This window comes from Macaca fascicularis, chromosome 3 (genome assembly GCF_037993035.2).
Source record: "Macaca fascicularis isolate 582-1 chromosome 3, T2T-MFA8v1.1".
NCBI classification, from domain to species: Eukaryota; Metazoa; Chordata; class Mammalia; order Primates; family Cercopithecidae; genus Macaca; species Macaca fascicularis.
This window is the reverse complement of record NC_088377.1, coordinates 79,286,579-79,313,136: the sequence shown is the minus strand read 5'-3', so window position 1 is coordinate 79,313,136 and position 26,558 is coordinate 79,286,579. Positions and strand designations below refer to the sequence as shown.

At 44.7% G+C, this 26,558-nt stretch overlaps 1 protein-coding gene across 15 annotated transcripts in view; it reads right to left on the bottom strand.

Moving 5' to 3' along the window:
* Positions 1-26,558, bottom strand: part of COBL (cordon-bleu WH2 repeat protein) — a 300,001-nt gene that overhangs the window by 108,020 nt on the left and 165,423 nt on the right. For all 15 annotated transcript variants that reach the window (XR_012433198.1, XM_005549568.4, XM_005549573.4 and 12 more), the window contains one exon: positions 14,325-14,498. Coding sequence is in view for 13 of the 15 variants with exons in the window: in XM_005549568.4 (XP_005549625.3) it covers positions 14,325-14,498 (174 nt within the window). In the remaining 2 variants the exon portion in view is untranslated. The remainder of the gene's footprint in view (positions 1-14,324; positions 14,499-26,558) is intronic.

Genomic DNA, 26,558 nt, shown 5'->3' with positions numbered 1-26,558 from the left:
ATGTGACTGACAGGCAAAACCAAAGTGACAAAGTATGATGAAGTACAAGAATAAGAACAGCATACTTAAATGGTGGATATTTGAACAGCGTAACTCTCTAACACAAGTAGCCAGCTTCCCATTTCCTCCGTGTTGTTAAAATGTCAACGTGCAGGTGAGTGGCGAGCTCACCTTTCACTTTGATTTTATCACAGACAGCCCCCATACAATGTCACACTCTAGTGAGCGCTAAAAATACTTAAGACTCTAATCTCCTTCAAACAACACTTGCTTCTTTAGCCACAAGTGTCAGAGAGGAAACGATCCACAAACAAAAGGTAGACGTTAAGCAACCAAAATAGCTCCAGTTTCCTTTCTCTGCACGCTGGCGTTAGCTGCCTGGCTATTTCCACCAAGGAGGATCCTTGCAGCCTGGCTGTTTTCACAGGCTCTGCAGTAGGAGATGCCACAGGTTCCCAGGGATGTTTGCGTCGGACAGGAACTCGGCTTCCTTCGTGCCTCTGAGCACAATGCTGTCCTCATCTTCACCAACTCCAGGATGGGAGGAGACAGCTTGGATGCCAAAGATGATCTCTGCAGCACTTCTATTTTCCCAGCATTTTTAGAAAGGTTGTTTTGTACCATCATAAATGTTGTTTCTGTGTATCCACATCGTAGAATATAAATAAAACCTGTACTTGGCTGTTTATTACAAAACGCATTAGTATAAATTCAGTTATTTAGCTCTTTGCTAGTTTTGTTAATTTGCTAAAATGGCAGATATGTTTTATATCTGGAACATTTAAAATTTAAATGTCAGGCCAGGAGCGGTGGCTCACACTTGTAATCCCAGCCCTTTGGGAAGCTGAGGTGGGTGGATCACCTGAGGTGAGGAGTTCAAGACCAGTCTGGCTAACATGACAAAACCCTGTCTCTACTACAAACACAAAAATTAGCAGGGCGTAGAGGCACATGGCTATAATGCCAGTGACTCAGGAGGCTGAGGCAGGAGAATCGCTCGAACCCAGGAGGAGGAAGCTGCAGTAAGCTGAGATCGTACCACTGACTGCACTCCAGCCTGGGTGACAGAGCAAGACTCTATCTCAAAAAAAAAAAAAAAAAAAAAAAAAAAAAAAAAAAAAATTAAATGGCAAAACTATTTTTGTAAAATGTAGACTCAAAAACAGTTTAGTTAGGCCTGAAAGAAACCTACTTGTTTTATTTGTTGTCCCTATCAAGACTTTTAAAGTCTCATAACATACCGTATGAACAGACAGATAGATTTTTGGAAGTTGGGTAAAGCCAAAACAAAAGGAAGCATCTCAAAAAATAGGCAGATATTCGTATCTGAGCAAAACTGATATATTTACAATGCATTTGGCTATGCCTACAGTAATGGTTGGCAGTTCATGCCTTTTAACATGAGTTTGACATGGGTTCCAGACTTCTTGAGTTTATATATATTTGGAGCTGGCTAGCCCTGATGAAGTTAACCCCATTTACTAAGTAGTTCCATCAAGAGAACAGAGTTCTACAGAACAAGAGCCTTGTATCCCTTGTTGCTACCTTGCCAGTTTTGCTTAATTTTTTTGACAAGAGGCCATGTGTGGAGATGAACCAATTCTATCATTTTCTGCCAGGATGTTTCAACTGCAGTAGGACTTTCTGCACGAGCAGAACAGGCTGCTGAGAAGGAGTGCCATGAACAGACAGTGCTAAGGAAGCACTCCAGCGAAAAATCTAAGGAGGCTGCCAATGATGGAGCAGGGGTACATTCTTCCTTCAAGAAGATGCATACAACTGTTTTTATATCTTTGAGTTTTGATTCTCAAGCAGCAAATGCATGACTTCCCTGTCAGTGATGAGTAAATGAGTCAAACATTTTCTCCATTCCAGAATCTCTATGTCTAACAAGATCGTGCTGAAGTGACTCACTGCAGTGCTACACCATGTGACAGCACCATGCCACCTCCTCACCCACATCATCCCTGGCAGAGGCTGCAGAGCCAGAGTCACCCTGCACCCCCTCTGCCAAGCATTACACAACTCTCTTTGATTGAATCAGCATCAATGCATGATGGCTCCATGCAGAAAAGACATCAGACAGGCCCATATTCTGTTGCTTACTGGCAGTAGTAGCAGCCCCGGGATCTCACTTTCCCTTTGTAAACCTCAGTGTCCTCATTGGTAAAATGAAGATAACAGAACCCGTCTTATAAGGATATTGTAAAGATGAAGTTATATGAGATGATGTGCATATAAGTCCTAGCAGAGTACCTGGGATCCAACAAGAACTGAACTGTTGCTGGGTCTCTCTAATTGCTGTTGTGCTTAACTTGGGACATGCTTCATGGGACCGGCTGGCTGAGGACTGGATGATGGTGCCTTTGCTGTCTTCCTGCTGGCCAGTGTACTTCCACATGCAATTTATCGGGCACAATGGTCTTTCATTGATCTAGCAATCTCCAATAGATTTAGCAATTAAAATGTGACCAGCAGAGATGAATAACCTCTGTCTGCTTGGATTTCTTCCATGACTTGCATGTCACTTACCAAGAAAGAATTTGGAAATGACACCTTCACCCAGTGTATCTCTGGCCCCCAACTGAAATGAGATGGCCTTTCCAACACTGATGGCTTCTCTGGGATGGGAATTAGACTGGAACCATACAAACTAAAGTTGCAAGTGGGAGCTTCCCAGGGGGTTGGCTGCTGCCACTGTCCCGGACCCCTATGTCATAATCTACCCAAGAGACAAGCATTCTCTGCGTTTTAGGGACATAAACTGCTCCAATTCAGTGCTGAGAGCCTTTAAAGGGCTGAGCCTTACACACCCTTCAGTTCCTCATGGAAACTGTTCTGCCTGTAGACAGGAACCCCATTTTCCTTTATTATGATCTGAACTTGTTTCCCCTCCAATTTTTTTCTTTTGATAGAGTCTCACTCTATTGCCTAGGCTAGAGTGCAGTGGTGTGATCTCAGCTCATTGCAACCTCTGCCTCCCAAGTTTAGGCAATTCTTGTGCCTCAGCTTCCTGAGTAGCTGGGATTACAGGCATATGCCACCACACCCAGCTAATTTCTTCATATTTTTAGTAGAGACAAGGTTTTGCCATTTGGCCAGGCTGGTCTTGAACTTCTGACCTTAAGTGATCCATCAGCCTCAGCCTCCCAAAGTGCTGGGATTACAGGCGTGAGTCACGGTGCCTGGCCTCTCCCACCAAAATTTGTGTGTTGAAGCCCTAATCCCCAATGTGACTATATTTGGACATGGGGCCTCTAAAGAAGTAACTAAACTAAAATGAGGTCATTAAGGTAGGCTCTAATCCAATATGACTGTACTTATAAGAGGAGGACAGGACACCTGGGATGCACAGGTACCACAAAGGCCCTGCAAGGCCACAGCAGCAAGACAGCTGTCTGCAAGGCAAGGAAGAGCCTCAGGAGCAACCAACCTTGCTGACACCTTGGTCTTGAACTTCCAGCCTCTAGGACTGTGAGAAATAAATTTCTGTTGTTGAAACCACCCAGTCGGTGGCATTTTGGTTTTGGCAGCCCTAGAAAACTTACACACCCTTTCACTTACATGTTAAGGCAGTAATTATGATTGCAAAAATTCAAACTATGATCTACTCCTCCAGACTATGTTTTAGACTTGGTCTTCCATTTTACAAACTGTCATGGTGCCGGGCAATTACTCAGCCTCTCGGTGCCCCATCACCTATAAAACGGAGATGACACTCCCTATCTTGTGGGGATTTGGGAAGGATTAAATAAGATAATATAGGTAAACACTAAATATACTGCCATGTGGCACTTTCCCCATATATTCATAGTTCTCCTGCCCCAATTTGGCCTGACAGAAATTTTTTTTCTACATTCATCTAAAACAAATGTTTTCAGAACATCCACATACTCGCTCAGGTCCTGCCTTCTGGGGCAATGAGATGTCGCCCTACTGTCTTGGGACAGAAATTAAACAGCTGGATGTAGCGATTGTTTACCTGTGAATCTTTCCATTTTTCAGCTAACATTTTCTAATTTCTGTATCATTTAAGTAAGGGATGGTAACTTCTAGACGCTTCAATTCCAAGAATGTTCTCCTCTGAATGCCTTTTAGTTTTTTTCTCTTAAAATACGGTGTTCAGGCTGAGTGTGGTGGCTCATGCTGTAATCCCAGCAGTCTGGGAGGCCGAGGTGAACAGATCACTTGAGGTCAGGAGTTCAAGAGCAGCTCTGCCAACACGGCGAAACCCCATCTCTACTAGAAATATAAAAATTAGCCAGGCATGGTGGCGTGCACCTGCAGTCTCAGCTATACAGGCTGAGGCAGGAGAATCACTTGAACCTGGTAGGTGGAGGTTGCAGTGAGCCAGGACAGTGCTACTGCACACCAGCCTGGGTGACAGAGCGAGACTCTGTCTCAAAAAAAAAAAAGTGTTCAGAGACCTACTCACTGAAGGAACAGATGTTGCCAGCACAGAATAGATTGGCACCACCCCACACTCATCCTGATCATCATGCTTCTGTTAGGACAGGCTAGGCCACTGTATCCCTTTCACAGCCGTCACTGGCTCCTAGCCCCACCAAACTGCCTGAGTGGCTTTCCTGGGTGTGCCATTTTTATCAGGGCACCCTCATTCTCATACTTGAAATTGAAGGGCCTCTGGGGTGAGCCTTGGACTGAGGTACACAGAGGAGCCTGGGTTGGACCTGGACGTGGGGCTCCTCTCGTTCACAGTCCATGGCATGTGTAGCAAGGAAGTGACTGATCTGGACGTCATCAGAGACCCTGAGAGTGTGAGTCACTCACTCCTCCCAAATGTCATCTCCCGGAGGATCTGCCTGGCTTAGGGAACCACTCTGGACCCTAATGCTGCCCTGTCTGTTTGCCCTCCATTCACCAAACCCTGCAGCTGGAGCAGAACATATCCAAGTTGCTGGTTAATTCAAGGTGCTCCTTCTCTTCAGTGTTACCAGAGACCTCCCTCCAGAAAGACAATGGCCCATTCGTCTCACATGAGCCTCCTTAGCTGTCTGACAATTGAGGCCATGTTCACCTGCTCATAAATGTCTACTGAGGGTCCACCACACACCAGGCATATGCTTATGGCTGGGGACACCACGGGGAACAAGTCACGGTCCCAAGCTGGGGAGTCAGCCAAGCAGATGGCAAATACAAGCTGTGTGCTCGAGGCTGTGGGACGTGGAGGGCCCTGGATCTGTCTCAACCTCGTTGCTTGTGGTCCTACTTCATATTGGTCTATCACTACCCTCACCAAGGAGTACTACGAGATGAGTGACAACATGGGCGGCTGCTACAAAGACACCGAACTGGAAAGTCACAAACGTGGGCTACACCCAGAGTCCGGTTTCTTGAAAGAGTATATCAAGCCAGCAGGGGGGATGGGGCCACTGATGTGACAGATGCCCAAGTCCTCAGCTTGTTAGGCTGCTGCCCACAACTAAACAGCGGAGCATGATTACGCCTTTGGAAAGAATTCTGGAACCCAGAAGAACAGGGAACAAACCAAGAGTATTTTTCACTCTGCTACAGGGACAGATGCAACTGGGGAGTGTGCAGGTTCCTTGTCCAGGAAGTCACCGGCTGCATTTTGCTTTGGACAAAAAAGTATGAGGTCGGGGAGAGGATGTTGTTGTGGGAACAGAGTGTTCGGTGGCCTTGTGTTCAAGGCAGACTTCTGAATTTCTGAAAGACTAAAGCATTCACAATAGGTCCAAAAAGACACAGGAACAAACACACAAAAGAAGCTGAAAGGTCTGGGGCGTGTGGCTATAAAGGAAACCTCCCTTCCGGCCTGAAGGCTGGGTATGGGAAGGTTGGGGGCGTTTTACTGAAGAGCAGCCCCAGAGAGCAAAGGGGTGATCCGAACAACCTCCGCTCTTTTGGGGGACATAACAATGTGCCACTGAGTTACCAACCGCTGGCAAAACACAAAACGGTAACACCACTCATTGTTCTTGACCTTCACCGGAGGATGCACACTATAACATGAAGGGAAACACAGCGCTCCCACGGTATTCCACAATATGAAGTTGTGTTATCCAGTTTACAGTGCAGGAAGTGGGAAAACTTCTGCCACATCTGAAAGAAAGTCTGGGCAGCTGGTTCGTGTATATGATCTGAAGTATCTTAAACTCTAAGATGGGTCCCTGGATACACAGAAACCCCACCTTGATGACGACACCCTCTTCCTCTCTAAGGTTTTTATTCATCTCATACAAAGTTGCAGAGGGAAAGCGTCCCTGCTCTAAACCCAGATTTACTTCTTTGCTCTTCTTCTGCAGGCATCTCTGACATGTAGCTCAGCCTGGTCTGAGACTCAGTTTCTACAACTCAGGTGACAACAGACATCATAATTAGCAAGGTCACCAGGATGGCTGTGAGGGTTAGATCTAACAAGTCATGAGGAGACATTTTATGCACAGCAAAGTAAGTGGGACATGTGTGTCGGTATGTGTGTGTGTGTGTGTGTGTGTGTGTGTGTGTGTGTATTTTAAATAGATATGGTTAAGAGACATTGGAAGACCAAACTGAGTGAAGGGAATTTAAAAAGACAGCCAGATAGCTAAGAGAAAAAAAATCACAGATGCAGAAAAGCACCACAGAGTGCGGAGGGGAGAGAAATGAGAGGGGCGGGGGGAGCAGGTGCTGAAGAACCCTCCCATCTTATCTTCACATTGTGTGTGGCCATTGAACCCATTTACAGAAAGCAGAAGCTCGGCCGCTCACTGTGTAATAAGTGGCAATGTCAGCCTCCAGCCCACACGGCTGCTCCTACGGCCTCCCCTTTGCTGCCAGGGCCCTGCGCCCCTCAAGCCCCTCATGGAGGCTCCATTAGACAGTGCTGTGCCATGGATGGAAGATGAACAAGCAGGTTCACTTGGCACTGTGGCAGGCGGGCGGGCGGGCAGGCACCTCCCCGGCCATCCCAGCAGCAGCAGCAGCTCTGGTCTGCCAGGTGGCATGCAAACTGCAAACAGGCCTGCCTGTGCCCTTACTCCTACTTGTGCCCAGACAGACTGTCCCTGCCCCAACTCGCACTGAGGCAGTAAGATCGTTCTCTAACTCTGGCACCTGCACTTTTCATGGCCCATTTACAACTATTTTTCTTAGTGAGGAGTAAATATTCCAAGTCCTGGCCAAAGTTGGCATCATTTATTCCTTAAAGGCTAAGTCAGGTCCTTGAGGAAAGCAATTCCTTTGCTATTTGCACACATTTTGAAATCAGGTTTTTTTCACTGAGAAACTGTGTTAGTCCCTTGAGGCTGCCATAACAAAATACCATAGATTGGGAGGCTTATAAACAACAGATACTGATTTCTCACAGTTCTGGAGGCTGAAGTCCAAGATCATGGTGTGGACAGACTTGTGTCTGGAGGGCCAGCTTCCTGCTTCAGAGGGCGCCTTCTTGCTGTGTGCTCACATGGTGGAAGGGGCGGAGGAGCTCTCTGGACTCTCTTTTACAAGGACATTAATCCCATCACAAGGTTCCACCCTCATGACCTCATCACTCCCCAAACATGATAATGTTTGGAGTTAGGATTCTGACATCTGAGTTTTGGAGGATGCCAACATTCAGAGCACAGCAGAGATGATCCATATATATGTTTGGTAAATAAATCATGTACACATAAAGTAAGTTTATATAAATATTTACCGGTTTAATGAGCACAGTGTTAAGACACTGGAGATGTGTCAGGGAACACAGAATTCCCAGCTTCCTGAGCTGTCTGGCAGGGACTGAAAGAAACCTGAAACCGGGGAAGGGGACAGAGAGTTACCAGAGGGTGGAGGTGGCCAGCGAGACTTCATGGATGCAGTGACTGCCAAGCGAGGTCTGGTGCAGTGAGGAGGTGAACGGGACGCTAGGGAGAGGCAAGTGAAAGGCTCTGCCAGGTGTGGGGAGAAGCAGGAGAGACGCAGCTGGCACAGTCAACTGTGACGTGAGGCCAGCAGAGGCTTTAAGGCATGACATGACCCCGTTCCTGTTTAGATACCTGTCGCTCTAGCAATGGTGTAAAGAAGATTCTGCAGGGGAGAGGGGCATGAGCAGAAGCAGGGTCTAGTTAGGAAGCCAGTGCACCAGGAAACATCTCAGTGGGGCATGGGAGTGCTTGAGCCCAGGAGTGCAGGTGGGAGCAGAGCGAAGTGGCTGGATTCTGGATACACTTCAAAGGAAAACAGGCAGGATGCCCTGACAGGTGGATGTGGTTGATGTGTGCAAGAAGAGAGGCCATCAAGGTGGGTCTAAGAATTCTGTCCTCATCATCTCATACTCTGGGTGGGCCGAGATGGTCCTCCCCTCCTGAGCTCATGGTAAACTGAAGGACTCTCTCTTGTCTGCTGAGCCTCAGCCGACCTCAGAGTCCTTCCTTCCAAACAAAGTACTCCAGGAGGCCAACTGGCTGAGGAGTGGCCATGAGGTACACCCGGCAAAGATCAGAGCCCTCTAATTAGTGTGAAAAGCAATTTTTCAATGTCTCCGGGCATCATCCACTTTATCAGTAACCAATTAACCACCATCACAAGGCATGTGATAAGAAACAGAAGGCAGACTTCACTCCAGGAGAAGGACAGCAGGAAGAAGTCTGCAAAGATGATGAGTATTGCCATGACCTCAACACCCCAGCTCAGAGAGATGGGAAATATGCACGCTCATTTTAATGAGCAAAAAAATATCAGGCCTAAATGGAGACAGGACACTTCAGTCTGGCATCCGCTGGCCAAGTGGTCTGCAGCCCAGCTCTCAGGGCCTTCCCAGTACAGTGGCTGCCAGGGCTTGCCTGACCCTGGGTGTCCTCTCTGCGGAACAGGATCAAGAACACACCAGAGTGACTGAGGATGATCAAATGGACACTTCAGTTCTTGATGAAATGTGTCTTTGGGAGTCTGGTCAGCACAGTTTTATCACTTCCTGTAATATGCTAGTTACCAGATCCAGGAAATAGAACTTCAAGTAATAATGCTTTCCATTAAATGTCTAACATACACAGATCATCCTCAGTCTTCACGCAGTGTGAAATACTATCTTTTTATGTATACACTGTGCTGAGATATTAGAGTAATAAATACCAATTCATGCTTTCAAGTGCAAGGCCTTGTGCATAGCAGTTATTCAACAAATATTCACTAAAACATAAGCAAATTTTTCATAGAAAAGTTTATTTTGGGTTATACTAATAACTGATCATAACACAGCCTCCATCATCACTTATTTTAATGGCCAGCATCACTAGCAATTTCAGTCCCAATGCAATATCTTGAGATCATGGAGAAACAGACTTGTCAAGTTGGAATTTTATAGTGTTGAACATAATAAATGCAATAATTCAAATACTAGCAAAAAAATAAAGCTGGAATAATTACTTTAAAATAGTTTTGAATTACTTGTCAATTACAATAAAAATGGATTTATAGTTTTATCTGCATAAAAGCATATAACTGTATACTGACTGAATAAATGAAAAACTACATATTATATATTTGTGGATAATGAAAACTAAAATTAAATAACACAGATAAGTAAACTTCCACAAGCTACTTATTTTTAATCACTTAAATGCAATACCAAAAAAGTTTTAAAAACTTGCTCTGTAAAATGCCAAGTATTATACAAAGAAAGATGCCAGAAAGAATAATTTAAAGTATTGTATCAATCTTTAATAGGTAAACTGAGACCCCTACAAAAGACTGTCTTGACAGTAATTGATTCTTCTTCTTTTTTTTTTTTTTTTTTTTTTTGAGATGGAGTTTCACTCTTTCGCCCAGGCTGGAGTGCAGTGGCACAATCTCAGCTCACTGCAATCTCCGCCTTCTGGTTTCAAGTGATTCTCCTGCCTCAGCCTCCCAAGTAGCTGGGATTACAGGCATCTGCCACTACGCCCAGCTAATTTTTGTATTTTTAGTAGGGATGGGGTTTCACCATGTTGGCCAGGCTTATCTCAAACTCCTGACCTTGTGATCCACCCACCTTGGCCTCCCAAAGTGCTGGGATTACAGGTGTGAGCCACCATGCCCGGTGATTTTTCTTCTTCTTAAACAGAAGCTATCAGGACTGAAAGGGATGAGCAACTCTCTTCTCCAGAATCCTGAGAAGGTATGGAATAGTGAGTAGGGTGTTTGTGGTTTGTGGCTGAGAAGGGAAAATACCACCAAGAGAGGAGAGAATGCTGGTATTGTTTAACAGAATGAGCCTGCTGTAGGGCCTTGGTGATTTTTTAATTGTACATTTGGTATTTGCAGCAATAGCAAATTTGATTTTTAAATATAATCTGCTACTTGGTTAATACAGAACTCTGGCTGGGGCCATGGACCCTTCACTCCCTCTGCCCAGCCCTCCCTGCTTTAGGCATTCTGGCTACTTCTGTCCCCCACTGCACTGTGGCCAGTTCTCATCTCCCACCTTTATGCAGAGCACACACCTAAGGACACAAGGCACAGAGAAGAGTGATCTCGTCCAAGCTCCCATTTCTAGTGCTGGTCAAGCTGGGATCAGAACCCAGGCAAGTGCCATGAGATCTACGTCTGACCACTACAGCGATCACTGGCCAGTGCTGTTCTTAATGTTCCCATTTTACAGAAGAAACGGAGGACTGGAGATGAGCAGAGGGATGCCCACCCAGGCATCTGTGTAGACAGCCCCTACTCACAATCTTAATCCTGGCCCAAGAGCAGAACAAGTGAGGAAACCATGAGCAAAAAAGAGGAAAACAAACTCTCCTTCAGGATGGGTTGCTAAAGACTTGGTATGTTAGTCTGTGTTGCTCTAAAGAAACACCTGAGACTGGGTAATTTACAAAGCAAAAGTGTTTAATTGGCTCATGGTTCCACAGACTACAGGAAGCATGGTACCAGCATCTGCTCGGCTTCTGGTGAGGCCTCAGGAAGCTTTTACTCATGGTGAAAGGCAAAGGCGGATCAGGCAGGTCACATGGTGAAAGAGGGAGCAGGGTCGGTGGGGCTGCCACACACTTTTAAACAACCAGATCTCAGGTAAACTACCAGAGAGAGAACTCACTCATCCCCATGGGGATGGCACCAACCCATTCATGAGGGATCCATCTCCATGACCCAAACACCTTCTACCAGGCCCCACCTTCCAACTGGGATCACATTTCAACATGAGATGTGGAGGGGACAAACATCCAAACCATATCACTCAGTATAGGAAGGTGGTTCTAACCCAAAAGCAAGAGCAGCGAGCAAGAATTCCAGCAGCTGCCTAGGGTCTGGGACAAAGGGAGAGTTCACCTTCTGTACATGGCACGATGGTGAGAGGACAGTGTGGGCCCCAGATGAAGCAGGAAGAAAATCCTGTGCAGAACAGACAATTCCTCTGTCCTCCCGGATGAGGGTTCCCTGGGTCCCAGTGAGAAGGAGTGAGGACTACTGATGTGTTTTAACACACAACTTTAGGCCTGAGCTAACTTCATAGAAAACTGCATATAATTATTATTCTACAGTATAGATGGACTCATTTTCAGGTAACTTTCCTACTGAAGAATCTCTTAGCAGATCTGTTGCCTTTGAGTAGTCAAAATTCAGAGCCAGCTGCTGAGGGAGGTAGTTTGCTATGGAGGGGTGGTTCTCAAAGTGGGGTTTGCCAGAGTGGCAGCACTTAAGATGCAAATGTTCAGGCCCCATCCAGACCTACTGAATTAGCACTCAGGTGGGGCCCAGAAAAATGTGTTTTAACAAGCCCTTTGGGTGAATTGATGCCTGCTCAAGTCTGAGAAATCTTTGAGAGCATAAGGTGCCTTAATGTGTACAATCAATCATTCTGGTCTGAAGTTTCCACATAATAAAAGCTGCATTCACAGTACTGTGGGAAGAGCCATGGGGTCTGAGGAGAGCATTCGGTCACCTCCAGGCTCTAAAACTTCTGGGAAAACCTCTTCAAAATTAGAAATAATAAACACACATGACCAAATTATGAATACATAATCAGGTGACTGACAAATACTAACATAATGATCATAATTTTTAGAAAATTTTCAAACGAACTGGAGGATGGCTAAAATTATCCCACCATTAGAACGAAGAAGCAAATACTGAATTTTTTAAACTAGTTGATACAAAATAATATTTTAAAATACACAAATGTAAGCATTCTCGTTTTCTTACAAACTAGTCATGTCCCTGAAAATGAACCTTTTCTTCTTGTTCAGGACACTGGTGTTAGTAACAGTTGCATATAAATAAGGCTTCCCAAACAAACATCTTATCTTTATATGGAAGGAAGTTCATGAAGAAGGAATTGACGTTCTTCCCTAACAACAACGACAATACATTTTTGGGTTCCTTTCCCAGAAATTAGTAAATAACAAAATACCTTTCAGTTTAAAAAAGCATGTTCAGAGCAAATGCTTAAATCTAATCCATATGCCACTCATATGCTTAAAAAGGAAGATGGTTTCCATGAGCCAATTTCTCCACGCATTCTGTGCCAAATAAAACAGATTTCAGCAAAAAGCTTTTACTGCCTCAGAGGAAACTCTGTTCATTCTACAGGGTATAAAGTACTATTTATTTTTCATTCAGAATTCCCAATTCTCTACTTACTGCACATTTTCCCACTCAAGCAGGCTTTATCCACTGTGGGTAAGCACATTAAATGCAGAAAAATACAATATCTTTTCTGGGTGGAAGAAATTTTTAAAATGCTGGTACAGTTCAGCATCTACATTTTATCACATTAAGAAAATATAGTTCTTATTAAAAGAAAAAAGCTGACATAATATTGATCCTGGAAGTCATACTTTTTATTACTGTTAAAGAAATACCTATCCTAAGCCAAAGCAAAAAGACATTCCCAGGGGCATGTAGCTGGGAAAGGCCAATGCTATCAATACGGTCTGCATGTTATAAAAAAGTTCAGAATCTACATCCAAGCAAATTAATGAGACACACTATAGATAATCAGAAGAAACAGCTTTGTGTTTTCCATTTCCATCATCTTATCATGGATGCGTACAACAAAAAGGTACCATTTGTGCCTAAATTTCTTTTAGGAAAACACAGCTAATATATAATGAAGAACTCAAAATAAGTCAGTCACATTGGAATATATATATATATTCTATATATAATATATTTTATATAGAATATATGTATTTATTTTATATATAAAAATATATATATATATTTTTTGAGACGAAGTTTTGCTCTTGTCGCACAGGCTAGAGTGCAGTGGCGTGATCTCGGCTCGCCGCAACCTCTGCCTCCCGGGTTCAAGCGATTCTCCTGCCTCAGCCTTCTGAGTAGTTGGGACTACAGGTGTGCATCACCATGCCCGGCTAATTTTGTATTTTTAGTAGAGACGGGGTTTCACCATGTTGGCCATGGTTGGTCTTGAACTCCTGACCTCAGGTGATCCTCCTGCCTCAGCCTCCCAAAGTGCTGGGATTACAGGCGTGAGCTACTGCGCCCAGCCTAGAAAATATTTAAGAGACACAAAAATAAAAATATTTTCTTCGAAAATATGTTGCACTACAGGCTTTTCATATAGGTTTTTAGGGATATGAAGGACTAAGGATGGGAGCAAGATGGTCTCTGAGACCCAGGGATAAAAAACACCCATGAAGGAACAGAGATGGATGACCAGAGGACCGACTTGCAAAAATAGATGGACAGACGGACATACCTGGACAGACTGACAAGCAGGCTGATAAGGATATTACATGACATGTCAGGACCCTGCTATTTCGTTTCTGCTGCTTAACTTTTAATCAAGATCCAGGGGCCAAGCCTCACATTCAGGAGACACAGACTTAGTTTTTAGGATATTTTGAGAGCAAATGAGCAAAAAGGGGCCTTGAACCTAAAGACTAGCAGGGTGTGACACTCTCTATGCAACTGGGCTAGGCCACATGACACAAGCGGCAAGAATTAAAAAATAAAGTCCTGCCACAGAATGAATGGACTCTGAATGTGCTTTCTGTAAATGTTGGCATTTGCGGCATGCTGCCTCCACAGGAAGCTGGGATGCAGTCAGTCAGAAACATCTCAGCCCAGGGAAGAAGACTGCATCCTTATCTTTACACCTGCACGGTGGATCTGACATCTCAGGGTGTGTGGGGAGCAGGACTGGGCTGCTGGGTGCATCCTGACTGCCTTGGGGAACTCAGCTTCTCAGAGTTAAAAACATGAGCCCTTCCTGGCATCTTGCCTTTACTTCTAAATAAAGCTTAAATATTTGCCCTCAACACTCCAGTCACTACAGCCACAAACATGAAGGATTACTGTGTTCCCAGGGAGCTTTGGAAGAATCAACTGTGTCACTGAAAAGATGCTTTGATTGCTAGAACGGCCCACTGCCCTACCTTTTCCGATGCCTTGTCTTGCACAGGTGGACCTGAACCTGGAGGAGGAGGGGCTCGGCGCTTCTTCATCTCCGACTTCACGGACACCCCTGAGATGCTGCCCAGCGAGAGGGATGGACCCAGCGTAAGGGAACGTGAGTGCATGGATGGGGAGTTGGGTGTCGTTAAACAGCCCTGTTGGGGAAGAGACAAACAGAAAACCAAATCAGTGTGAGATGACTTCTCCCTGTATGAATGCTCACATGTGAAGACAAAGTTCCAATCCGTCCACCTGAGCTTGAACGGCAGCTGTTTCTGCGGTCAGCTTGAAAGGCTTTAGCAAGCCCCGCCTGTAGCTTTCCAGGGAAAGCTGGAGAAGATGCTGCAGAACAGACTCATGCTATGAGGCTCACTTTCTTAATCATGAAGGCGATGGCAGACTCTTTAGGCCACTAAGAGAACACTTAGCAGCTAGAATCATTTACACTTCTTGACCAACCTGCAGGTGTGAATTGGCCTCCTTAAAACTTTAACCTGTTGTCAGAATGAGCTCTTAGACACTGAAAAGAGGAAGGAACTGATCAAGAAATACATCTCCGTGGGGAAGACACCAACAATCTTGGTCATCTTGGAAAGTACTCCACTTGTTGCCAGGAGGGGGCTTATGTTTCTTCTAATTTTCAGAAGTTAGGAAAACTGACAATGTGGTATAAGCAATATGCTATGAAGACTGTCTAGAACCATCAGTACAGTACTTAGTGACGGATACCTAATAAGCTGAAAGAAATACAAACCAACACACTAATTAATTGCTCTCAAGGGGCAATTTCCGTACCGGGGGAGCAGGCTGCAGGACACACAAACTTTTTGAATCTTTTTTCTCCCTAAGGTCTGTTAATAGAATCATGTAAGTGCTAGTGCAGAAAGAGCATCTGGGGAACCAGCAGAGCCAGCACTCTAACTTCAAACTGAAAACAAGATGGTACCATGCTGTGTCCTGGTGCTTCTTCTCTCCTAGCCACGACAGCTCTTTCACAGCACCTGTTACCATGGACACAGTCAACACTGAGAGCCAATGCAGTAAAGGGTTAAGCCCACAGACCTTGGAGACACTGCCTGGGTTTGATTCCTTCTTTCGACCTTAGATGAGGTTTTTTGGTGTATGTAAGATACATGAGTAAGATACAAATCTTGGGCAAATTTTTAATTTCTCCTTACCCCAGTTTATCTCCTGTAAAACTGGGGTAAATAATAGTTCCTGCATTAGAAAGCTATCATGTGAATCAAATGAGTAACTGGATGTAAAAGAGCTTGAAAGAGTTCTTGGCACATTGGCTGGGTGTGGTGATGCACACCTATAGTCCCAGCTACTTGGGAGGTTAAGGTGGGAGGATCTCTTGAGCCCGAGTTTGAGGCTGTAGTGAGCCATGCTGGTGTCACTGGAAGACAGAGTGAAATCCCACTTCTTAAAAAAAAAAAAAAAAAAAGAGTTCTTGGTACAAAGTAAGTGCCCAATAAGTGTTAGCTATTATGATTATTATGCTTGCTTGTTTGTATCTTTCTCTCCCATTAAGATGTGAACTCAATGAACACACTAATTATCACTCATTTTTACTGATAACTGTATGTAATCCCAGCTCCAAACAGTTCCTAGTAGGTGGAGGGCCCTTCAGTCAACCTTCCTGAGAATGAATGAATAGACAGATGACCCTCTGGGTCACTATGATTTCATGTTTTACATAATAAGCTTGTGGGTAAGATTTCATTTGAACAACTAGTTCTCCATATTTAAAATGAAGATATAAAGGAAATCCATCATATTAAACAATGGCCCAGTATTATTTGTACTCAGATGCAAACGCTGTTGCTCTGCCAGTTATACGATCATTTGTTTTCCTGAAAAAAATTTGAGTCACAGATTTTCTTGTGCTTAAATATTAAAGCCAAAGGACAAAACACTCCATGAAAGCTGCTTTTTATGCCATTAGTGCTTCCCTGCAGACACTGAACATCAATGATGCCCCATGCTTTGGCCATCAGGTACAGAGTTCCCATAGGAAACAGGTGAGGGTGGTATAACAGAAAAGAAACTAACACCCAGAAAACTCATCAATGCCTATTTAGGCTCCCACAGAAAAATGTAAGTTGCTCCCTTGAGTCCTTGAGTTCTGCAGCCATCATAGTCATTACTAAGCAAATAAGCCACGCAAAATAAACTCCGCCTTACATCCCCCTCCATGGCAACAGTGAGGACTCAGGGAGATGCAACTCAGATTTACTTAACCCTGCAGGATCTAGAAGACTACATGAAGCATAGGAAGCAAACCAGAGAAGGGATTTTACTATTCACAGTTCTGGAGCTGGAAAGGTGTTTTGCTGGATGGCTGGTTTGTGCAAATGCCCCCAGATTCACGGGGATTGCAAACCCCATCTTTCCTCATCAGTAGTCACTTAGCATATGGCCAGAGCATGGACACTGGGACCTTCCACATTGTTGTGTTTCCTCATCCACGACGTCTCTGCTGACAGTGACTGCACACGCACACACTCAGGCGCATGTGCACACACTCTCACATGCACACTCAGACGTGCACTCACACGTGAACGCACGTTTTCGAGGATGCTTAAAGCTGTGGTAGTCGATGAAGAACTACATACTTCCACCCATGCCACCTGCTATCTCTAAAGCATACATGCCCTATCTGGCATCCCAGAAACACAATGTCCATGGTAGTGCATTCCACAACTACATATCTAATTGCTTGTCTTCACTCCACCCTGTCTAGACATGGAACTCCCAGTTCCTCTTGTCCTCAGTCCTCACCACAACTATGCCTGCCTGACTGATCACTCAACACTGCTGTGAATCCACCTCTGTCCTGTAAATGCCCTGAGCACTTAAAGAAGGTCTGTGCAGAATACTCCCTTAAAAGAACTTTACAGCCCCCTCCCATTTCATAATGATTTCAGGTTTTAATTTGTAACTGTTTTTGCTCTCATAAGCATCCTGGACATTTTGGATTATCTGCTTTTTAAGGTACGAATGGGAATAGACCCCATATAGTGGGTACATCCCCATCTTCAAAATGGGGAAAATTCCATTTCCTTCAAAGTTATTACAAGCATTAAATGAGGTAATTTAGATAAAGCACATTAGAAGTGTCCTATCTATGTGGTTTCCTTCTTCGCTGGTATCTATTTTGGGTGACAATGACCTCATGAGGGCCACAGTGAGATGACCTTGAATGGTGGAAAGTCAGAAGGCGAAAGTGCACCCCATCCCAAGTCCTCCTAGAAGTTCTGATATTGATTATCTTCACACAATGGGCTCCTCATGATGCCATCATCTGTGACTCTGGAACTTAACTGAATTTCAATACAACAGATGATTTTTCTCCCCTAATTTGTTCTACACAATTAACAAATGTCTCTTCCCACCTCCCGCAACACTCCTAAGGAGGTCGATTGCAGGGTCCAATGGTCCTGAGCCACCAGACCCGCTCCTCAGTTCTGCTACGCAACAGTGTTTCTCAGCCTTTAACCCAAGGGAAGACAAAAACTTTGTGCTGTCCAGAGAATACCCGTGTTTCATTTCTATCTTCCTTCTTTCCCTACTTTTGGAATTTGTACACAGAATTTAGAAAACAATCCACAGAATAACATGGGAGGAAAACATTGTGAAGTATTGAATCCTTTAAAGTCCTGACTCATATCAATAGGAAGTGAAAGGGAAAACCAAGAGCTTAATGCATGCAGTCTGGAGTCCAAACAGCTTGGCCCCCACTATTATCCCAGTTTCCTCGGTTGTCTCCTGCTACCAAGTGGCAAAGTTCATGAGGGACAGGCCACTGCTTGCCTGCAAGAGAGGTTTGGTTTCCTGTCCAAGCTTGTCAATATATACATGTTTTTAATATCAAGTTATTTTTTTGTAGGGAAGTGAGTCATAGCTCTCACCAAAGGTTGGCACCAAAATCCACAGATTTTGGCAGTCATGATCTTATCAAATTTTCTCAGGAGTTGCAAGTGCAACCAGATAAATCATTAAGAAAAAGCAATGAATAACAGAGAAAAGAAAACTAAGCAAATAGAACCTTCTGTCTCAGGCTTCATGGGACTTTGGTTGGTGGGATTTAAACTTCCTCCAGGCCAGCTGCTGTCATTCGATGGATAGTCAAATTCAACTGCACCCACCAAAGACAATGCAAAACTCTCTGTGTCCATGTCATCACACCACTGATAGCCAATTAACTCATTACATTCAGTATAAAATATCAGTGATTTGACCCTCATACACACATCTGGGGAGAGAGGACAGGAAGAAGAGGAAACTAACCATTTCCAGATCTGAGTGTCGGCTCAAAATAAAACCAATATCATCCGCAAGTATTTTTGACATGGGTCCTAATTTTAAATTTACACACATACACACACATGCACACACATTTATGTATGCATGGGTGTGTGTGCTCGTATATATATGCACATATTTGATTGCTTCTGTTTAAAATGTACTAGTCTCAGCAAAGCTTATTTTCCTTTTATTTGACTTTTATTGTGACCACAAAATACTATTCCACTGACAGGGACAAGGAGCTATGCAGAGCTAGCACTGGGCAGCAGGGGCATGGCTCCAACAGCACAAGGGCCCCATAGAACCTGATAGGGCCCTGAGAATGCAGGGTGTCCCTGGAATACTTTTAGGGCTCACAAGTACCGCAGAAAACACGTTGTCTCCCTCGCTTATTGACATATAATTGATCAGCGATCAGTACCAGACAGGAAGCTGAGCATGTTCAAGGTAAACATTCCTATTTCGAGTCAGTACAAACTACCATGGTTCATTTCCCTTTGCCAACATTCTCGAAGAGATCCTCACAGAGCTGCCTCACAAGCACACCCACATCACACAGCCTAAGACAGATCAATCTGTTCATACAACAAAAAGGGGCTTGATGGACTTCAGCCCCTTACTTTACTGCACAATACACTTCCAGGGACAAACAGGAGATGCTGTACCTGAAATCTTTGTTTAAATTGATTTTTTTTTAAAGAGATCAATAGTCATTTTGTTTCCATTTCTCAAAGGTGTCCATCCTACAAATACAATTATATCTTGACTCATTTAATCAAGTCTACCAAAAGTCTGATTAGATCTTTTGACATGGCTATTGAGGAAATCAGATGTTGATTTCTGCGTCAAGGTTAAGGGATATCTTTTGGCTACAATTTAAGTATACTCTGAGCTGGCAATCAACAATCCTCTCAGCAGAGGCTCTTCTAAATGGGATCAGATCCTCTTAGAATAGCATGATGTTTGTTGTTTTGATGGTGAGAAAAACTGAGGACCGGGAGACTGATGGAGCTACTCACGATGGCTCAGTTCCTTAGTAATAGAATAAACTAGAAAGATGAAACTAGAAATACGTTCCTGTTGCTGCCTGCAGCCTCCTCTCCTTAGACGATGCTGCCCCCTTTTGAAAGGCTTTATAACTTTTTTTTTTTTTTTTTTTTTTTTTTTTTTTTAATGCTTTGTTACAGAATCAAGTGGGAGGGAAGATTCAGCTCAGAACCTGTTATCCACATTGGCTTTTCTTCGGATACAGGTGTTGACAGGACTCAAGGCAGAACAATGCGACATAAACCAGATGAGGCGAATGGACACTCGCTGGGGTCTGTTGGGCAGAGCAGCTCAGGTCTGTCAAAGTTCCTGGCAAGGTGAGAATGGGGAGAACGCTGCTTCTCATCTGTGGTGGCTGGCACAGTCCTGGGTAAGGACAAGGCCAACTTTCCTTCCAAAGAGGGTGTTCTCTGTCTCTGCATTTCCTTATCCTCAGGGCACAGCCTTCCTGACAGACACTCCTTAAGCTGAATCCCTGAGCCAAATCCCGAGACGTCTTCTGGCATCCTGGAAATCCTGCACTGATTCCGAGGAAGTGGCAAACCAAGAACCATGAAGCATGCCAGCTTCATGTGAACTGATCACCAGGAATGGGCAGGAAAATGGAACTTGGGAATCTCTTTTCTACAGGGTGAGGCGAGTAGGAAATGATTGCTCTTTTTTGGCCAAGTTCTCCCATGGAATGCCTGCGGGGTGGCATTTTAAGTATTCAGACCAAGAAAAGTGGCAGAAGCTACTTGGTCTGGATGCACATTTCAGCCAACAAAATACCGTGTCACGTAAGCTCTCTGATAATTTCTTGGCTGGCAAGACATTTTCTTAAAATGAGCAAACAAAGAGTATCCAACTGGTATTTGATTTTTTTTTTGAGACAGAGTCTTACTCTGTCACCCAGGCTGGAGTGCAATGGTGTGGTCTGGGCTCACTGCAACCTCTGCCTTCCCAGTTCAAGGGATTCTCCTGCCTTAGCCTCCTGAGTAACTGGGATTACAGGAGCATGCCACCACACCCAGCTAATTTTTGTATTTTTACTAGAGACAGGGTTTTGCCATCTTGGCCAGGCTGGTCTCGAACTCCTGACCTCAAGTGATCGACCCGCCTCGGCCTCCCAAAGTGCTGGGATTACAGGCATGAGCTACCACGCCGGACCCGGTATTTTATTTTCTCTTAACAAAACTGGAAGATACGATTGAAGGTGAGCTATCAGATAGTATTTCAGTCTTATGAAGCAGGACCATCTGTGAGGCATTTGAATGTTTAGAATGCTTAATAATGACAATTTCAGAAAGGCAGAGGTTTCTGAAAAGCTTGTAAATTAAAAGGAAATGAGCCCTGGGGTGCTTCAAAGATGGATGACATGTGATGTGTGTCCTCAGGCAGGCAGGATCTTGTGACAGTGGCCACAGCAGACCACAGAAGTTCATCTCCAGCTGAGCCAGGGGAAGGGAGCAGATGCAGTGCATGGTGCAAAATTCATCAGGGCAGGTGGAGGAGGAAAAGTAAGGGGAAGGGCATCCAAGGGGAAGGATGAGGAAGAGAAGGTTATGAAAGGTTAAGTCATGATGTGCAGCGTAGTGACTGACCAGAATTACAAGGCAAGGAGTGGGGGCTTGGCAGCAGCAGAGAAGAGCGTCAGGGAAAGGATGTTCACAGGGCATGCCTCAATCTGCATGCATGTGTGTGTGTGAGTATGTGTGTATGACTGCTTGTGGTCAGATTTCAGCTGAGGCAAACTCAATTAGGTACAGTTTCAGGGAAAAATGAGGTTCCAATTTATATAAATAATACAATCCTAATGAAAAAGGGAAGGTTTTTCCCTCTCAAATGTGCATGTAAAATTTCCCATAATTTATGTGGTGACACATTTTGAATAACTGACTTATAAGTTCAGTTTTCTATACTTCATCAAGAGTGATACTTTATGCGTAGCCCTCCTCCAGATCAATGGATTTCTCCAAATGAAACCAAGTATTTCATTTTAAGTGGGCATTTTGTTAAAGAGCATTTTAATAATACTATGGACTAGACCAGGAAAGGAATGAGAAACTCAGCTATAGACGTGCATGGGGCAGGTCTGGGTGCCAACTGAAAGGGTACCACTAAAGGACACGGAAACAAAACAAAAAAGGGAACAATTCCCGTGCAGTAAATAGGATTGTTTCTAAAACGTGCGCCAAATCAGGAAGGCTTCCCTGTAACTCCAGGTCACTGAGTCATGAGGTGAAGGAAATAAGCTGATCAGATTTCCCCCTTGGCAAAAATTTCTTTTCAAGAAAAGTAGGATTTATTTTTTAAGCAGCAGGAAAAGTAGCTGCGTTGTTCGAGAGCCTCTCTTCCCGGGAGTAGACTAATTCTGTGATGTACTGTTTATAATGTTGCCCTCTCTAATCTGCTAAGGGACTTACCACTCATCACTACCTGTATGGAGCATGCTGTAGAAGAGGGTTCAGAGGGTGGCCACATAATTTATTATTCAAATTAGAACTATTTTTCAAGTGATCTAAAGGAAGCCTAATGGGAAAGAACACAGTGACATCAGCATTGTTGGGACTGTCCCAGGCTAGCAGAAGTGTGGTCTCTCCACCTGGGTAGCATATGAGCTGACACCTGACAGGTGCAAAGAGAACAACTCAGCCGATTAGGGAGGAAATCTAAACTCCAGGCTCAGAAAATGGTGATAGATTCATGTGCAGGCATGTATTTTACACATATAACCCACTTGACCCTCATACCAGCTCTATGAGGAAGGTAATTATATGGTCCTCTTTTCACAGCTAAGGAAATTCAGGTACAGAGAGTGAGTGGTTGCCCAAGGTCACACACTGGGAAGTGGTGGAGCCAGACAGGCTGGCTCTGGGGTAGAGGTTCGCAAACTCAGCTGCATGGAATTCCCTGGAGCATTAACGATGTGCACACCCAGGCTGCACCCCAATCCAAGCATATCCGTCCGAAACCCTGGAGCCGGACCAGGCACTGGCTGTCTTCCTTTTTTAAATTATGATAACAAAGTGTGTGTAATAACATAAAATTAACTATGTCAGCCATTTGAAAGCATACAATCTCTGGTGTTAAGTACATTGACACTATCATCCAGACATCACCACTATCTATTTCAGAATGTTTTCATCATCCCAAAAGGAGACCTTGTACCCATTAAGCAGACACTCCCCAATCTCCTTTCCCAACCCAGTCCCGGACAAACCCCAGTTTGCTTTTGGACTCTATGGATTTACCTGTTCCAAATGTTTCATATAAATGAAATCAAACAACATATGATCTTTGTGTTTGGCTTCTTTCACTTAGCATAATGTTTCCAAGGTTTGCTCACAATGCAGCATGTATCAGTATTTCATTCCTTGTTAAGGCTGAATGTTTGGATGTATATACCACATTCTTATCCACTCATCTATTCATGAGCATTAGCGTTGTTTCTACTTTTCAGCTACTGTGGACAGAGCTGCTATAAGCATTTGTGTACTGTTTTACTTGTTTTTAATTTGTTTTGGGTTTTTTCCCTGTTTTTTTTTTTTTTTTTTCTGAGACAGAATCTCGCTCTTGTTGCCCAGGCTGGAGTGCAGTGGTGTAATCTCAGCTCACTGCAACCTCGGCCTCCCAGGTTCAAGCGATTCTCCTGCCTCAGCCTCCTGAGTAGCTGGGATTACAGGCGCCCACCACTATGCCCGACTAATTTTTTGTATATTTAGTAAAGACAGGGTTTTACCATGTTGGCCAGGCTGGTCTTGAACTCTTGACCTCAAGTGATCAGCCTACCTCAGCCTCCCAAAGTGCTGGGATTACAGGTGTGAGCCCGTGCCCAGCCTGTTTTTAATTCTTTTGGGTATATTCCTAGGAGTAGAATTGTGGCTCATAAGTTATTCCTTTTTTTTTTTTTTTTTTTTTGAGATGGAGTGTCGTTCTTGTTGCCCAGGCTGGAGTGCAGTGGCGCAAACTCAGCTCACTGTAACCTCTACCTCCTGGGTTCAAGCTTCTCCTGCCTCAGCCTCCTGAGTAGCCGGGATCACAGGCACCTGCCACCACGCCCAGCTAATTTTTGTACTTTTAGTAGAGATGGGGTTTCGCCATGTTGGCTGGTCTCGAACTCCTGACCTCAGGTGATCCATCCACCCCGGCCTCCCAAAGTGCTGGGATAACAGGATTGAGCCACTGCACCCGGCCTGTTATTCCCATGTTTAACTTACTGAGGAACAGCCAAAATGTTTTCCACAGTGGCTGTACCATTTTACTTTCTCATCAGCAATGAACAAGGGTTTCAGTTTATCCATGTCCTGACCAACATTTGTTTTCCTTTTGTTTGAACAGCCGTCTTTCGTGTGTGTGAAGCAGTGTATCACTATGGTTTTGAACTGCACTTCCCCCACTACTAATGAGGTGGAAGCATATTTCCGTGTGTTTGCTCCCATTAGGCATCTGTGTCTGGGAATCAAGATTGGGCCCCACTGCTCTTACCTTTGCTCCTGACTATCACAGCACACTGCCCAGGCTGGAGGTGGCTCACTTTTATTCTCTCTTTAGGAATAGTGCCTTAGAGCATCAGCCATCATATTACTGGTCCCAAGCCCCGTGATTTCATATGCACAGGTTTCACATGCAAGGTGCCAGCCTCTGTGAGCAGCATCTGTGCAAGAGCTGCAACACCATCCTTCTGTCGTCTTCAAAAAGTGTATGAGGGAATAATCACGTTTTTCCAGGTGAAACTGAATGGCTTTTGTCTGTTTAAATCACTCACAAATTTCGGTACTCTATTGTTAATTAACAAATAATTAATCAGCCCCTCCTTGGGCCTCCCCTGCCACCTCCTTTTAGAACTGATGCAAAGCATAACAGCTGGTCAAGTGCACATCCCCATGACTGCAGGGAAGGGCTGCCAGGCACACGCATCTCAAGGTTACCCATGAAGTTCACCTTCAAAGCAATCTGCAGTTTCCTTGAGGTTCTCCTGGTAATCTTGTCATTCAGCCCCAGTCCTTTCCTATTTTCTGGCATGACCTGTGGGACTCAGATTCTGTAGCTCTCCTGCCATGCCCCCCTCCGTTCTCCCATTAAGATATTATCTCTTGTTGGAAATAAAAAGACAGGACAGAGGAAGGCGACTGTCATGAAGCCGCTAGTGCAGGAATGCGGGGTGGGGAGGAGGGCAATAGCCCAGATTTCTGGGAAGCGTGGAGAGTTAGAAAGAAGGTCTGGTGAAGAGCTGTGCATTTTCTCATGTAAAGGCAGGTGGTGCAGAGCAGGAGTCGTGAGGGATACAGGGTATTCCCTCGCTTCTTTCCAACTCAAGGTGAGGAGGTCAGAGCAGTCAGGAGGAAAACCCAAGAGCTACAAAAGTTACCTAATAGGAGGGCTGTGGTCCACTGGGAAGTTGGAGAGCAGATACGGCTGCTGATCCCCTGGCAGCCCCAGGAGGGGTGTGACACTCTCAGCTCCCCACCTTGGGCATGGTGACGGGGAGCCAGCAGGAGGCTCCTCATTAACCGGCAGGAAGTGTTCTACAGACCAGGGTCCCTGCACAGGGACAGGAGAAGGCACTGCAAAGGGGAGGAGAATGGCTTGCCTCTCAGAGTCCAGTCAGAACTCTGCAGCCCTGGGGCAGCTGTGACCTCCAGGCTGTGTCAGTCCTGCACTTGCAGGTGGCTGGGTATGGCCTCCCCTCTCTAGAAAAGAGTTGGGAGCCAGCACGCTGAGAACCTGCCCATGGCCATCTACTAAGCCCTTCCTTGTCCTGGCTCACAAAAAGGTCCCTCAGCCTTACATGGGTCACATTTGTTAGAAACGCTTGTTCCTCACTGCCATAAAGATATAGCACTTGAACATAAATTTAACTTCCTCAGCAAGGTCATTTTTACTTTCTGCAGAAAGGGTATACTCGCCAGCAGTTTTGCCACGAGAGGACACCAAACAAAGGAGACAGGGTCATTTATAACCTGATGCATCCACCTTACTGCTGTGTCCGGTTTCCATTGGCTGGAACAGGACCTCACATGCTGTATTTGTCCTGTTTGGCTAGCAACTTAGAACTTTTTAAAAGAGGCAAAGGCAGAGAACAAAGGAAGGAGTAAGTAACTTGTGGAATGCTGAGAAAGGTAAAAACACCTTCAAATAAGGAAGAGGAACAGGCTATGACCTAATGCCCACTTGGGTTAGTATAAGCATGCCAGGGCAAATACTTAGGCTAAATTGTGGGAGCTAAGAGCTAATAACATAAAGGACATTGATTTCTTTTTTTTTGAGACAGAGTCTCGCTCTGTCACCCAGGCTGGAGTGCAGTGGCGTGCTCTCGGCTCACTGCAAACTCTGCCTCCTGGGTTCACACCATTCTCCTGCCTCAGCCTCCCGAGTAGCTGGGACTACAGGTGCCGGCCACCACGTCCGGCTAAGTTTTTTGCATTTTTATTTTATTTTTAGTAGAGATGGGGTTTTACCGTGTTAGCCAGGATGGTCTCCATCTCCTGACTTCGTGATCTACCTGCCTGAGTCTCTCAAAGTGCTAGGATTACAGGCGTGAGCCACCGTGCTAGGCCACATTGATTTCTTTATTACGGCTAGCAGATATTTAAGAATGTTAGCACAGGTCTTTGAAATAAATTTTGCTTCTAAGAGAAGTTATGATTTATTCCTAATTAGACAGAGAGGAGAGTCTCTTTGAAGAGGAACCTCTATTTTGCTGTTTACAGGGCAGGTGGGAGGCAGCCGGAGTGACTGGGGGATGGGCTACAAAGGGAAGCAGACCCATTTCCCCTCATCTTCCCTTGCTTTGTCTTCTTCTCATAGCTCACGCTCCACCTCAGCTCCTGCCAGATTCTCTTTTGGTTGGTTTCTAAAGTACAATTCTACTGGCT